The following is a 14,697-nucleotide window of genomic DNA, read 5'->3' as shown; positions in this document are numbered from 1 at the left end:
CCAGCTCTAGGTTTGGCTGCCCTGTCAGCAGAGAGGCTCCAGAGCTTGCTGGGGCAGCTCCTGGGGAGCCTGCAACCCCCACTCAGGGCCCTGACCCAGGCTCACCTTGTAGCGGGGCGCCAGCTTCATCAGCTCTCTCAGGGCCACGTCAGAGCCCGCCACCCCCAGCAGAATGCCATGGGACCGCTGGAAGGAAACACACCGGGGTCAGGGGGAGATCTGGCTTCCCCGAACCCAGGGCCGGACTGGGAGAGGAAGCCATTTGGGCTTATGTAGTCCTTCCTCCGCAGTTAGATTTTAGGCTGAGGTCCCTGGAATAAAATCAAGAACCAAGCAGAGAGGTCCCAGGAGTAATCTCAGCCGCTCAGAGGATTAATGTCCAACATTAATATTTAAGTTGTAATATTTAAATAAAGTTGAATGAAATGTTCACCTTCATAGCAGAAGCTGAAGGGTCTGGATCTAAGGGATCCTAATGTACGAGTGGAATGAAACACACAGTGCCTGTAAGGTCATGTTTCCTGACCAGGTGGAGGATGGAAGGCTCTAGAAATGTCCTCACCAGAGGCCTTTACCAACAAGTTACAGTTTGCTCAAACTGGTAGGGTAAGTGTAGTTTTCTGGCAGGTGACCCCATTAGTCCTATATCCCTCAGGCAGAGCAGTGGGACAGCCCTAGGTTGGCTGGGCAGAATTGCCAAGGAGTCTTAGGAAGTCAGACAAAACCCTGCTCCTCCTGACCAAGAGGTTCTGATGTAGCTTGATGGCACAGGCCTGGAATCTGCATTCACAGCTCTCCCACAGGGCTCAGAACAGTTGGTCTAAAGATGCTGCCACTTTTCAGGCAGTGGCCACTCACCGTTTCATTCTTTCTGCTGAAGACTGGCATGGCCACTGTGGTGAGGAGCACCAGGCTCTGTGCCTGCGAGGCGAAGAGCTGCCAGAGAGGAAAGAACAGAAGACAGAGGGCTCAGAGTCCACAGTATGAGGACCCACCATCACCAGCGTCAACTGTCGAGTCACCTTCCAACGGGAGGAAGCAGACTCAGATGAGGTTCCCTTTTCTGCAAAGAGAGCTGGCAGAAACGCTGGGGCAGAGCGGTGGGCTGGGGAGGAGGACGAGGCAGAGGTCACACAACGTAGCCAGGGGGAGTCTCAGAATTTCAGAGCTTACGGCCCAGCACCTAAGCAGGCTCACTGGCTCCTTTGTCTTGGATGAGCGTGGGTCCATGGAACAGGCCCATCCTGAGCATGCCCAGAGGCAACGAGGTTTAGCATAACATGAACTCTTCCAAAACCCAAGGTTGGCACAAATTACAGCTCAGGCCAGTTAAGAGGGAGAGGGACATTGACACGGAGCCACAGGCAAACACAAGAACAGTGAGGAGCCACAGCGCGAGAGCAGGCCATGGTGTGGTTTTAGTAGCCTCCCCTCCCCCAACGGGATGAACCACAGCCTCTTCTTCACTCAGGACACCAGAACCACATCATTTCCAGCCTCCGAGATGGCCCTCCTGTCTGCCTCCTCATCTTACTGTGCTGGCTCATCCAGTTCCTTCAAGAAGGGGCTTCATACGTGTGCCCCACTTTACCTCAAAGACAGGCCCTGAGGGTGGTGTGTGCAGGCGTGTCTGGTAAGTCTGACCTTCCTCAGGCCCAGCTAAAGGAGACTGGCTAGCCAGGGAGGTCCAGGAGAATGAAGAACTTTGAACCATCAAGCCCTCTACCCCTTCTTCCTCTGATGCTTCAGTTTTGAGTTTGGAAGTAAGATTTCCTAAAAGTGAGCGGTTTCTGTGATGGGAGTTGCACTGTCCACTTGGAATGAGAGTCCGTAGGGAAGACTAAGGGGGGAGCAGCAGGAAGGGGTCTGGGTCCCTGGTGACCAGGGCGCTCCTCGTAGGCTCTGGGCCAGCCACCTCTAGACATCTTTTACTTTACATGAGGGAGAAAGGCACTTTTATTTAAGCAACTATTTCCAGGTCCCTCTTAATCCTAGCCGGGTGCATCGGCACTGAAGCAGCTGTCTGTGGTGTGATTTAAGAGGTGCCAGAAGGTCCCTATTCCTCCAACATCTCATCTGACATCTCTTCCTTCATGTAAGTCATTGCTGCCCGCAGGCAGCCTCTTTGTGAGTGCAGGGCTGTGAAGGGGACACTTGATAAACCTATAGGGTCCTGAATTACTGGTCGGAATTCTCTTTCCTGTAACAGGAGGGAGAGAGGACAGTGAAGGAGTGAGGTCAACAGAAAGGAGGGAGGAAGAAGTTTGGACAGAAGAGCTCTGTCCATGAAGGGCAGCCCCGGGCAGGCCTACTCGCTGGGTTCCTGGGCCTCTGGGGCAGCAAACAGGTGATGGTGTGCAAGTGGGTGAAGCGCTCACTCCCTCATGTTTCCCAAGGATGCGATCTGCTCCCCACCCCCGCCCCCATTCCTCATCCAAGAAGTCACCTCTCATGCCTGGGGTCCCTCACCCTGGGATGGGGTCAGGGCCCACCTTGCTGTCCATGTAAGCTTCTGTCCAGATGATGTCGTGGTCGTGGTTGATGACCATGGGGCGGCTGAGCACATGCAGGTACTCCATCACGTTCTCCTGGGCGTCTGCCAGGGTAGAGATCTGCGTGTAGTAGCCTGGAGGAGAGGAGGGGCCGTGTTGTGTGGGAGGCTGGCTGCTCTACCTGGAACCCTTCTGCAGGGCCCTCACCCTCCCCAGCTGCTGACTGGCCCCTCACTGGGAGCTGCTCTGGGCCACAGGGAATTGCTTTCCCCAAGGCTGTACCTCTTCCAGGGGGTGGTGGGGCCAGCGCTGATGATGGAACTCTTGGGCCCAGCCCTGTCTCCACTTGGGGAACTGGAAGCCCCCTGCCCCCCAGCTCCAGAGCTGCCACAGAAACAACAGGGCCTCAGCAGGGTCTGCTTCTCTGGCTTGCAGGGCTGCCCTCCTCACTTCTTACAGCCCTCCCTCTCCTCACCACACCCTGCATGCAGCTCTGTCCCAGGGCCTGCTTTCAGGGACCCCAGGCTATGACAGCTGTCACAACCCTGCCTCCTCCCTTCTCTGACTACTGTTTCTCAGTTATGGAGCGGGAGCCATAGCCTCTATTGTAGCCACAGGGATTTAAAAGAGCAAATGGCTTACAAGGCCATGAATGATTTAGCATGCATTTACCTCTCTGGTCTCATTGCTCGTCACCGCCCACAAAACATTCACTCCACACCCAGGTAAAGTGGAGCAGCTCTCAGATCCCAACATGCCTGTCTCATCCTTCGACATGCTATTCTCTCTGTCTGGGCCCCCTTCCCTGCTCTCTAGGTCTAGCCAACTCCTACCAGTTCTTTACGTGTCAGCCTTCCTGTCGCCTCCACTTGGGGGAAGTGCCTCTGCCGTTGTCCCCCAGCTCCCAGTATAGTCTCTGCTCTTCCGTCCTCACAGGGCAATCAAAATGACGTTATCATTGATGATTCATTGCTTTGTCTCCCTAGCTGGACAGTTGCATGAGCAAGACTGAGTCCAAACTGACCACAATTCGGAAAGTTTGCCAGGTAGACACTCAATAAATTGTGGTTGAACCAAACCCAGGTCCAAACCTGAGGCCCAGGTCTTAGGTTCTGGCCAGAGATAGATGAGGACTGTTTGCACACAAAACACTATGCTAAATAAAATGATGACCGCCTGCTTTTTGTTTGGTGATAGAATCAGTGTAAATGGGCTTAATTTACAGCAAGAAGAATGGAGGCTGGACCCAAGAGAGAACTTATAAAGACAGTCTCTGCCTCAGTGTCTATATTGTGGTTTCTCTCTCTTGCAAACACTGGAGAGATGACCTCTAAGTTTCACTTCAGGTGGCTTTATGACTTAGAGTCCCTGCAGGAGTAATCAAGCATTGACTCAAGGCTTCATGGAGCAATTTTCATTTTGTCTTGCTTTCTCCAAGTGAGAAGGAGGGGAAGATACTGTCATCTCCACACAAGGCCCCATGCAGGAGCCGCCGCTCAGCACCCCAGTGACGGGGCAATGCCGTTGCACCTGCACTCGGGTACAGTCTGCCAGCTGCTCTGCCCGCTTGTCACCTACCTTTGTTGTTGCACGCGATCCACTTCATGCGGTCAGCAAAAGTGACTTCTCTCCCAATCAGGTAAGTGAAAACTCGAACCTAATCCACAAGACACAGATGGACTCAGCAGCCTAACATGGCCGTGAGCGATGCTAACATGATGCATGTGAGTCTTCGATGTCTGTCAAGCACTTTGCTGACTTTTCCAGTCCCACTCCTTTGGGTCAGAAAGGGCCCAGGGCCCAGGCAGCACCAGGACTTGCCAGGACATTTTTCACATCTCACCACCATGGTCTCTCACCTGATCCCTCTTGCACGAGTCCTCTGTGTCCAGAGTCACCATAGCTTTGGAACATTTGAATTTACTGGTGGGCTAATGGGTAGACTATTTGAACTCAGGTCAGGCCTGGCTTTTCTGGGCCATCCCATCATGGCAGTAGAAGACCACGCCCCTTGGCACCCCCTCCCTTCACCCCTTGACCACCACCAGGGAGTTACCTTGCGGTCCAGCTGGTTGTACTTCTCAAACACTGGCTCGTAGTCCTCCACGGCCCCGTCGGTGAGCAGCATGATGGCCTGGTTGCAGAGGCTTCCTTGCCTGGCCTCTTGGAACTGTGCGGAGGAGGGGGCTCCATAACTGCAGCGGGAACTGCCTTCCCCCCACCTCAGCCTGTCTCCCACCCCGCCACGCTCCCTCCGCTTCCCCAGGTGCAGTACCTGCTTCAGGATCTGGAAGGCTTCCCTCAGGGCTTGGTCCACGACCCCCACACCTTTAACCACCAGCTCACTCACCAGCTGTTTGAAATGCTGTAGTGGATAAGAAACCAGAGGAGTGTCAGTGGATGGAGTGGGCCAGGGAACCTTTATCTTTGGTTAATTTCAGAGGCTGTTTAGAGCTATTTGCCAATCTCTCCAGGGTCTAGCTGACCCCCACAGCAGACGTTTCTCCAATGCCCCCAAGATAAACGGAGAGATTGTGAGTGGCTGGGTGTAAATCTTTCCCCACTACTGGAAGGAGATGCCAGTGTGAGTTCAACCCCAGCAAGGAGGCCAGGCCAGGCCAATGCCCAGGCTCCCAGATCCTCAGCATCCCAGCTCTTACCCCAGTGGCGAGCATTTCACAGGAGAAACCATGGAGACTGCCAGGGGCTCCAACTCAAGGCTGGGGTTCAAGAGGAAGCCAAACCCAAATTCCCCAGCCACAGAGGGAAGGGTCTGTGACACTTAGACTCCCTTTAAACAAAGTTGCCACTTCCTTTCCTCCTAGTGCTTTGAAAAGGACTCAACACAATGGGTTTGAGTTTCTCCTCCTTTTGGGAAGCTCCTCATGAAAACTGACATAGTGGAAAGGCCAAGGGGAAACAAAAGGGAAGACGAAGTCCTTGATAATCCACAGAATAAAAAACTAGTCCTGAAGAAATGAGATTTCCTCAGATGGGAGGTCTCTCTCTGCTCACTGCTGAGATAGTCAGGCAGCGGGTTCACGGGGGCAATTTCCTGGGCTTATTTGTGTGGGTGACTGCAGACCTGCATTGCCCCTTTCCAAATGCCATGGGAATGTGTAAAAGGGCAGCCAGGAAGCTACACAGATAACTCCCACCCTTCCAGGCAGAACAGGGGCTAAGAGGCACTGGGCCCTTGCCTGGCGTGGACACTCACCTCGCGGTTGTCTCGATCCGCCTGAACAAGGATCCCTTTGAAACAAGGCTCGATGTAATGGATGTAGTCATTGTACTGCAGTTGCAGAGGGAGGAGGGAGGAGAGAACAGACAGGGCCCAGTGATGAAGCTCAGGCAACTCACAGAGGGTCCAGGCTGGGGTCACCTGGGCACCTGTGCACATTATCTTGGGGTACCCTATGCTTTTGGCAGTTTTTCTGAGTAGAGAGGTGGGAGTACAGAGAACAGCAGGGCCTTCACTCTCTCAAATTCTGGTCTGGACTCATTTTTTTTGGTGGCTGAGTCCTGCCCATCTCCTGGGGCACACAGGGAACTGGAGATTACTGTGAGAATCCCTCCGGTCTCTGCTGTAAGGACCTGACTAAGTGCCTGGGTCCGGGGATGAGAAACTCTGCTCTTTTGCCTCTGCCCTGCATCGAGGAAGAAGGTCCTTTAGCTGTCAACAGGCTCTGTGACAGGAGCAGGAGCACACCCCACTCTTGTGAAGTGGTGGGAACTGCTCCCCTGGCTGTCCTGTCTCTGCTGCAGGTCAGGGGCAGGGATGAGAGGTGGGAAGAGGGGAGCTTGGGGCCCAGGAGATGCGGGTGGGTAAGTGATGTGGGCCTTGGGAGCAGCTCAGGGAGGAGGGGGCCATTCGCATAACCCCAGGATGACCTGTTAGCAGTGAGACCATTGTGCTTTGATGCTTCTTTACCAGAGAAGTAAATCCCACTAAAGATAAGCATTTTCAGCAATGTGACAGGGAGTGGAGGGAAGGTTTAGATCAGGTAGCCTTCAAAATGGTACCCCGTTGGCCGTCAGCTCTGCCTATGCGGAGGGCTGCGCTGGCCCACTCTTCCATTGCCTTTGAGAGCATCTCCTGACGCATGTCCCCTTTCTTCCTGCTGCATCTCCCACCATAGCCTTCCTGGACAGGCAGGGCCAGCCTGGGGAAGACCTGTTCTGAAAGTAGGACTAGGGTTTGTTGGCTCCTGTCTAGGCGCCCCCATGTACTTTCTCCTTTCTCCCAATGCATCTGGATTTGGGGTGAAGGGACTGGGAAAACTGGGATTGTTGGAGAGCAGGCACCCAGGGATCCTCTTCCTGTAGCAGAAGGGAGAGGCTGCTCAGCAATGGGCCTCAGTCAAGAGCATGTGGTGGGGTAAGTTAGGTGTCTACTCAGTGTCTGAGCTTCTCATCTTGGTTCTATCCCAGACTTTTCTGAATTAATAAAGTCTGTGGACTCAGAAGAATGGACATACACATAATTCCAGAAACTCTGCAGGCCTCTTGCAGTCTGTCCTTGGACCTGGGTTAGGCCCAGCTTCAGAGAGATCACTCTAAGGCATGGTGTGGTGGTAGCCATAGGTCACTGCAGTGCAAGCTGAGGAAAGTTTCTCTAGAACAAGGGAGAGCTATTCTAGGAAGGAAGGACACTCACTGCAATGACATTAACAAAGTCATTCTCTCCCAGTGTGTCCAGGATGGTGGAGATGGTGTGCTTGGCGATGGCCATCCGCAGCCCCTTCATACTGCCACTTGTGTCCACCACAATCACAACATCCTTGGGAGAAGTAGCAGCTTGTATGTACCTTTAGCAGAAAGAAAAGGACAGGTCAGCGATGGGGAAATCAAAGCCAGAGAAACCACCCAACCTAGTGTCATTATTTCTGTTTGGATTCTGGCTCAAGTTTATCCGGAGTTCAAGTAGTTGCCCCATTGAGACTAGGTTATATCGTGTTCCATGGCCACTTAGCATAGTTCTGAAGCCATTTTGGGGGCAACAGCTGGGCCCGTGCCCATCTAGTGGGCCTGTCAGGTGGGAGAAATGTCAAGTTCTTGTGGTAACCTTGTCCTTTTGTTTTGGACTGGCCAGGGTCCTGGAGGGATGAACAGCAGGATGAACTGGATTCCACCCTCAGATTCTGTTATAAATCTGCCAAGGGAGGGGAGTTGGGGGAAGGAGAGCCTGAAAGAAGGGTGATTTGGAGCAGCTCAGTGTCCTGGAAGGAGCTGGGGGCAGGAAAGACAAATGTGATCAGGCCTGCAGCAAGGGCAGCCATGGTGAGAAGGGAGGCTTCTCCTACTCTTGTGTCAGGTTAAGGTTCTACCCACCTGAGACCCTGGGCCTGGAGGCAGGGACTGGAAGAGAACTAGGTAAAACCCACAGGTTCGAAGAGGGGGGCCAGCACTGACCCCTTTCCCCTGGGAGCTCTCACCAGGGACGGTTCCGGCAGTCGAAGGTGATGACTCCATTCTCATCAGGTGTCCACTTGATGCCTGGGGAAACAAAGGCTGGTCCATTCACTGGCTCAGTGAGGCTGCTCCAGAGCCCCAACTGAGTGTTGACATCCAAGAATGCCATGACCCCCAGGGAAGGGCCAGCCATGGACCTGGACAACAGGGTGAGGGGCCACTAGAGCACCCTGCAAACTGAGGCAACAGGCAAGGAGGGGGCCAGCTCGATGGAGGGACACTCATCATCCACACTGCCCGGACCCAGAGTTGAGGTGAATTTCACAGTAGGACCCCTATATGCTGTGTGTGGAACTCACTTGTGAGCTAAACCTCACATCAATCTGTGGAAGAGGAAATGACTTTTAACATTCATTACCATCCATCAAAGCATGGACAGAGTGAGGGAGATCCAGGTGGTCTGACTTCTAGCCCCTCTGCCTCTAGTCAGGTTGCCAGTTAGTGCCATGGTCCTTCCATTAGCTGGCTGGGAGAAAGGATTGGCTACAGGACTATAAGCTCCTTGAGGTCAGGGAATTCAAGTACAGGCACACCCCATTTTATTGCTCTGGGCTTTATGGTATAATACTTGAAAGATGCTGCAGGTTTTGTTTGTTTTGTTTTCAAATTGAAGGCAAGGCCCTCCACCAGCAAAAAGATTAGGACTCTCTTCATTGAGAAACTGACTTTGTTGTGGTGGCGTGGCCCAGGACTGCCTGTACCTGACAGTGTTTTACATAGCACCTCGCAGGCTTGATGCTCAATAAATGTTTGTCGTATGGATGGAATAAAGAACAAATGAATGAGTATGGGAGATCTTGCCTTGACCCACCAGCAGGGTGCTGGGGTGCATTTTGTCCTATTCATTGAATCAAAAACTTGGATGAATGCACACAAAGCAAAGATAACATTGACATGCTCCACAATGGAATCTCTATTTGAAAACACTGTAGAGATTGGGAAGAGTGGGCTCACAATACAGAAATTAAAAATAAGCGGTGCAATTGTATTATGTTGTGTTTGGGCTAGAAAAATATCATGGCCATACCGTGACTGCCTAGAAGCTCTGAGGGACTCCTGATCCACAGCAATTAGACTTCAGATGAGATACACACTCTGAGGCATTGCTGGTCTGTCAAAATGAGATACACACTCCCCAAACCAAACAAATGGGAGCGGAGCTCCAAAGGTGAGGGCAGGGGCCAGAACAGGCAGGAGCCACGGCCTGGAGGGGAGCAGGACAGAACCACGGGCTGAGCTGGTGTCGTGGGAGCCTGGGTAGCATGGTTCTGACGTGGACCTGCGGCCGCAGTGAGCAGTGGGGAAATGAAGGCCATATTCCTAGAGCAGCATGGTTGTGGGGGATTTGACCTTATAATAGTAACAGGTGTTCTTGGCTGTGCACCAGGGTTTGGTGGTCCTGGGTGAGGGTGCCCTCAACTCCAAGCAGAAGCAGAAGTGATCCTCTTGAAGGGAAGCTTTCCCAAATCAGGCCTGCAGAATTCCCACAGATTACAAGTGGCACGGCCCCAGGATCAAAGATTACCAGACACCAGAAACAGGGCCCCAGGAGTGAGAGGCAGCAGAAGCAAGAACCACCAGGTGATCCTCCCAAGGGTTACGGTGTTGGAACCGCCAAATACAAATTACAGGATAGCTATGTTGGAGAAATGACAAGGAAGAATATACAACAAGAAAATGATTAGGGACAAAGAAATAGCCTTAAAAGTATGGAACTTTTGTAAGTGAAAAAAATGTTTAAGTTGAAAAAAAAAAAAAAAAAGCATAATGGATCATTCACAGGTAAAGAGAAAATTCAGGCATTTGAAGGATTTTTCCAGAATCCTGTGGAAGCCAGAATGAGAATGTCTAATACAGGGTGTCTCAAAAAATGTATACACTTTAACAGCTGATAGCTCAATTTTGAAAATGAAATGTATTTCTTTTATCACTGCCTTTATAATTATTCAAAGTGTGTATATATGTTTTTTGGGGGGACACCCTAAATATGTCTGACCAGAGACATAGAAAGAGAAAAGGGAAAGCACAATGAAACACCATGGTACAAAGACAATGATGCAAATATTCCAGGACTGATAAAAATGCGAGTCCAGACATCCAGGAGGCACAGTATATCCCTAGTGGGATAAATGAAAAGATATCCCTTTCTAGACACATTGTAGTGAAACTGCAGAACTCCAAAGGCAAGTAAATAAATAAAGACCTTGAAAGCAGCCAAAAAAAAACAGAACATTTACTTTCAAAGGAACAGCAGTTAAGCCAACAACAGAGTTTCTCAACATCAGTGGAAGTCAGAAGGCAGCAGGGAAAAAGTTGGAAGGTGTTGACAGAGAATAATTATTAACTCAGAAGTGCATCTCCAGCAGAACTATCACTCAAGCATGAGCATAGAAGACTTCAGTGTTACTTTTGGAATTCCACTTGGGAATTGAGTTCCCCAGAGCTGTTGTTTTTTACTGGGAGCTATTTCTCAGGGTGATTCATCAAAGGGGGGCTTAGTCAGTCACTTATCTTATATAATAAAAGCCTAGGTGGTGTCACATGATGCCCCCATGTGACTTCGTCACAAGATGTCCACCACGATGTCATCAGAAGATGGATGCCACAAGATGCTCGCATGCACAGCAGTGAGACCTGGGGGTGCCATGACTCCACTGGCAGAGGAGTGGTTGGGGGCATTCAGACAGACTGGTAAGCGAGCGGTTAGAAGCCAGTGGTCCTGGATTGTGAGAGGGATGTCTGGCAGTCAGACATCCCCTGAGGAGTCCCAGGTTGGAAAGGGTGCAGGCCAGATTGAGGGACACCACCCCCCAACCCCACCCTACTTTGTGCAAGAATTTCGTGCACCAGGCCTCCAATAAAAAAGAAATAGGATGTGGTCTTTTCTGTTGAAATAGGATGACAACAGGAAATGATCTGTGAAACTTGCAAAAATAAAAAAGAATGAATTTAAATTAAAATAAAAAGAATGAGAAGAAAATAAAGCATGTGTAGATGAACACAAGCTGAAGCAGCTTACCACGAAGCACACAATAAGGGAACTTGTGGAAGATTCATCTGAAGAAGGAGCAACAGTTAGGAAAGGAAAGACAGCTTGAGGTGCGTGAAGGAGTGGTGGGCAAAAAAGGTAAACAAGTAGCTCTTACCAAACAAGCAATATTTGCATCAAATAGCATAATAGTATCTAACCTGGGATAAAAAGGAATATATTAGATGACAGGAGAATATAAATCAAAGTGGGAGAAGGATATGTAAGTGGAGAAGTTCTAAATTTTTTTTGACTGGAGAAAAGGTAAAATTATTATTTAATTTTAATCCTTATTAAATATGACTGGTAAGGGGTAATTATTAAAAGAATAAAAACAGAGGAGTAAATCCAAAATTGATAGAAATAAAAAGAGAAATAACAGGAGATTTTAAAAAATTACTCATTTTAAAAAGTTATAAAAGGAGAATGGGAAACAAAAAAATGAAGGGACAAATAGAAATTTTAAAAATAAAGCAATTTAAAAAATAAGATAAGCATGTTTAAATACATCAATACAATAAATGAAAATGTGCTGAACTTGCCAATTAGTAAAAGAGGTTGCCAGTTTGGATAAAGGTATAGAAGCAATAGACTATTTTCAAGAGATATGACTAAAACAAGATTGGAAGAAATGATGAAAAAATATGTCAGGGTAATGAAGGGCATATTGGTATTTCTTATAATATCAGACAAAAGAGACCTAAAAACAAAGTGTAGTAAAGGCTAACAAGACATAAAACTAGCAAAGATACAGAAAATGTAAATAATGCAATTAACAAGTTTGAGCTAATGACATATGCAGAGTTTTTCATGTGACAATTAGACTGCACATATTCTTCTCAAACACACATGGAATATTTATAAAACTTGATGTCATACTAGGCTATTAAACAAAACCTCAATTTCATATAATCAGTACCACATATACCACGTTCTCTGTCTACAAAGCAATTTGATTAGAAATCCTATCTAATAAAAGAGTAATATGCAAGTTGACACTACCTTCACTACACCCACAAGTCATGCCCACCAGCCAATCAGGAGAGAGTATGTAAATTAACCCAACCAAGATGGCTGCAGCCATGGAGCAAGCAGGAGCCTTGGGTTGCCCCAGCAATGGAGAAGCCAAGCTTCCTGCACACCCTGGCCAGACCAGTCCTCTGATCAAGTCTACAAAGTTTCAATTATAGAAGATAAATAAATCCCAGATACCAGGGCCTCCACTTGGGTCGCTGGGGGGTGTGGCTGGCCTGCACACTACCACAGGCCCCTTGATAAGACCACCACACACTCCAAGGGAACCCCCACCCTGATCCAGGACACCCTTCAGGACAAACCAGCTGTCCCCAACCCATGCAGCAGGCCTTTATTCTATCTAATAAAAGAGTAATATGCAAATTGACCATCACTCCAACACACAAGATGGCTGCCCCCATGTGGTCAAAGATGGCTGCCCCCATGTGGACACAAGATGGCCACCAAAAGATGGCCAGCAAGTGGGGGGAGCAGTTGTGGGTGATCAGGCCAGTAGGGGAGGGCAGTTGGGAGGAATCTGGCCTGCAATGGAGGGTAGTTGGGGATGATCAAGCCTACAGGGGAGGGCAGTTAGGGGTGACTAGACTGGTAGAGGAGGGAAGTTGGAAACGACTGGGCCCGCAGGGAAGGGCAGTTGAGGGGCACCTAGGCCTGCAGGAGAAAGCAGTTGTGGGGGACGAGGCCTGCAGGGGAGGGCAGTTATGGTTGACCAGGCCTGCAGAGAAAGGAAGTTGGAGGCCACCAGGCAATTGGGAGGAGGGTAAGTGGAAGGGAGAGAGGGTGGAATAGAGGAGCACATGTGTAAATATAAATTATTGGTAATTTAATTTTTATGTTGGTGATATATATACAAGCATTATTATGTTATAAATAAAATTTAAAATAGATAACAGTGGGCCTGCATGGACTCATGGGGATAGTGTACTGTAATAAAGCATTATAGCCAACCCCATATTGTCCACCTGAAGGCTGGTACGCACCTGTAAATGTGGGTGAGAGTGTGAGAAATACCCTCTCTACTAAGGCCAATGGCTTATAAAGAAGCCATTGGATTGTGTTGTTTGCACACAAATTGACTTATAGGGAAGCCCTGATGTAGCAAGAATATTTACAGGAATTCTATCCTGGAGAAGACTTGAGTGACCTGTGAGTTGTCTTCGAGCATTTGAAGGGTCTGTCTTGGGAAAACGGCAAAGTTAAGACTTTGAACAGTGTGCTAGAATATAAAAGTAGGTTGGAGTAAAATGTGGAGGTAAATTTTTTTTATAAACAGGAAGTTAAAAAAACAGAACTCTTGCAAATTCTATGGTAGATTTTGTTTTCTATTTTTATTGGTATTTAATAGACAAGGGAGCTTTCCCCATTGTCTGTTAGGTTGGCCACTGATTGCATAGTGACCCAGGTCATCTCTACACTGTGGCTGAACATGTTAAGTGAGTAAGCCCCATTTCTCCAATTAAGATGTGAACATCTAAGATCAAGAATTGTTTTATCTTCTCTTGCATCTTGCACGGTGCTTTTCATAGGACAAAAGTTTAATGGGGGCATTCACTGGCTGGTTACCATGGTATTTATTTATTTATTTATTTAGTTAGTTAGTTAGTTAGTTAATCCAACACCTATTTGTTGAAAATGGGCATATTATGGTGTGAAGAGTGTCAAAATGTGGGTTGGAGGTACCTTTGGATGTCAGGGCCACCCCCATTCTCCAGGGGTCTGAATGTCAGCGTTCATCCGTAATACCCTTGTGGCCTTATTGTCAGAGAAGAAGCTAAGAGGATGTTGGTGATATCTCCCATGTCCTCACCTGGATATATCCTAAAGAATCCAGTTGAGCTGCCAAAATATTGCCAGGTCAGTGTCGGGTCTCTCTGGAAGTTCTCCACAAAAACAGCGTTCAAGGCTTCAGACATGTAGACTCCATTTAAAATATCTGGGTCTAAAGGGTGAGATTGTAGAAGGAACTGCAGGTACACTCAATCAGGAGCAATAGTGACTAACTCTTCACCTGGGAACACACACACACACACACACATACACACACACACACACACAGTCAGCAGTGATGCTGTTCACACTTCCCTCTGCATCTCACTTGGAGAGCCACAAACCCGGTAAGCCAGGAGCCCTGAGCTTTCTCCAGCTCAGGCTCCTGTGAAATGATTCCCCACCCTGAGTCAGGGAGGTTGGAGAAGGGATTCTCAGGAAAAGGGCCAAATCATTAACTTCCTCCAGCACCACCCCAACAACCATGCCAGGCCATGGGGCGAGGACTACCTTTGTTGTACACGTTGGTGGGCAGCTGCACACTGCTGAGGGACGTGTTCACCCTCAGGTTGCTGAAGTGTGTGTTGGACTCCAGGACAAACTCAGCCCCCAGATCCACATACTTTCCACTCGCATCCTTCTCGTTGATCAGAACCGAGTTGTAATAGTCAAACTAGAGTGAAGGAAAATGGGCCAGACAGGGACCAGTGGACAAAGACCCACAGAGTGTGAGAGAAAGAGAAATGGTGCAATCAGGGGACTCAGATGTGAGAAACCTGAGGTGGACTGACCACGTCCACACAAGCTCCTCCCAGGGGATGCAGGCAGTGATCCACAGGATTCAGATTTGGGGCAAATATGTATCCAAATAATTGGAGCAGGTGATTGATTCAAGTAGGGTTT

The 14,697-nt window shown here is 49.1% G+C and overlaps 1 protein-coding gene across 1 annotated transcript in view; it reads right to left on the bottom strand.

Annotated features, from left to right (window-relative positions):
* The window catches only part of CACNA2D4 (calcium voltage-gated channel auxiliary subunit alpha2delta 4), a 113,863-nt gene that overhangs the window by 88,496 nt on the left and 10,670 nt on the right, over nt 1–14,697 (bottom strand). Inside the window, exons 5-15 of the mRNA XM_084878828.1 lie at nt 14,305–14,467; nt 13,835–13,966; nt 7,928–7,988; nt 7,150–7,300; nt 5,710–5,784; nt 4,768–4,857; nt 4,549–4,662; nt 4,071–4,149; nt 2,493–2,626; nt 859–936; nt 106–186 (exon numbers count right to left, since the gene is read on the bottom strand). Of these exons, the coding sequence (XP_084734954.1) occupies nt 106–186; nt 859–936; nt 2,493–2,626; nt 4,071–4,149; nt 4,549–4,662; nt 4,768–4,857; nt 5,710–5,784; nt 7,150–7,300; nt 7,928–7,988; nt 13,835–13,966; nt 14,305–14,467 (1,158 nt within the window). The remainder of the gene's footprint in view (nt 1–105; nt 187–858; nt 937–2,492; nt 2,627–4,070; nt 4,150–4,548; nt 4,663–4,767; nt 4,858–5,709; nt 5,785–7,149; nt 7,301–7,927; nt 7,989–13,834; nt 13,967–14,304; nt 14,468–14,697) is intronic.

The sequence above is a fragment of the Pipistrellus hanaki genome (genome assembly GCF_964339955.1).
Source record: "Pipistrellus hanaki genome assembly, chromosome: 3".
NCBI classification, from domain to species: domain Eukaryota; kingdom Metazoa; phylum Chordata; class Mammalia; order Chiroptera; family Vespertilionidae; genus Pipistrellus; species Pipistrellus hanaki.
The sequence above is the reverse complement of the archived record's forward strand: the minus strand, read 5'-3'. Positions and strand labels throughout refer to the sequence as shown.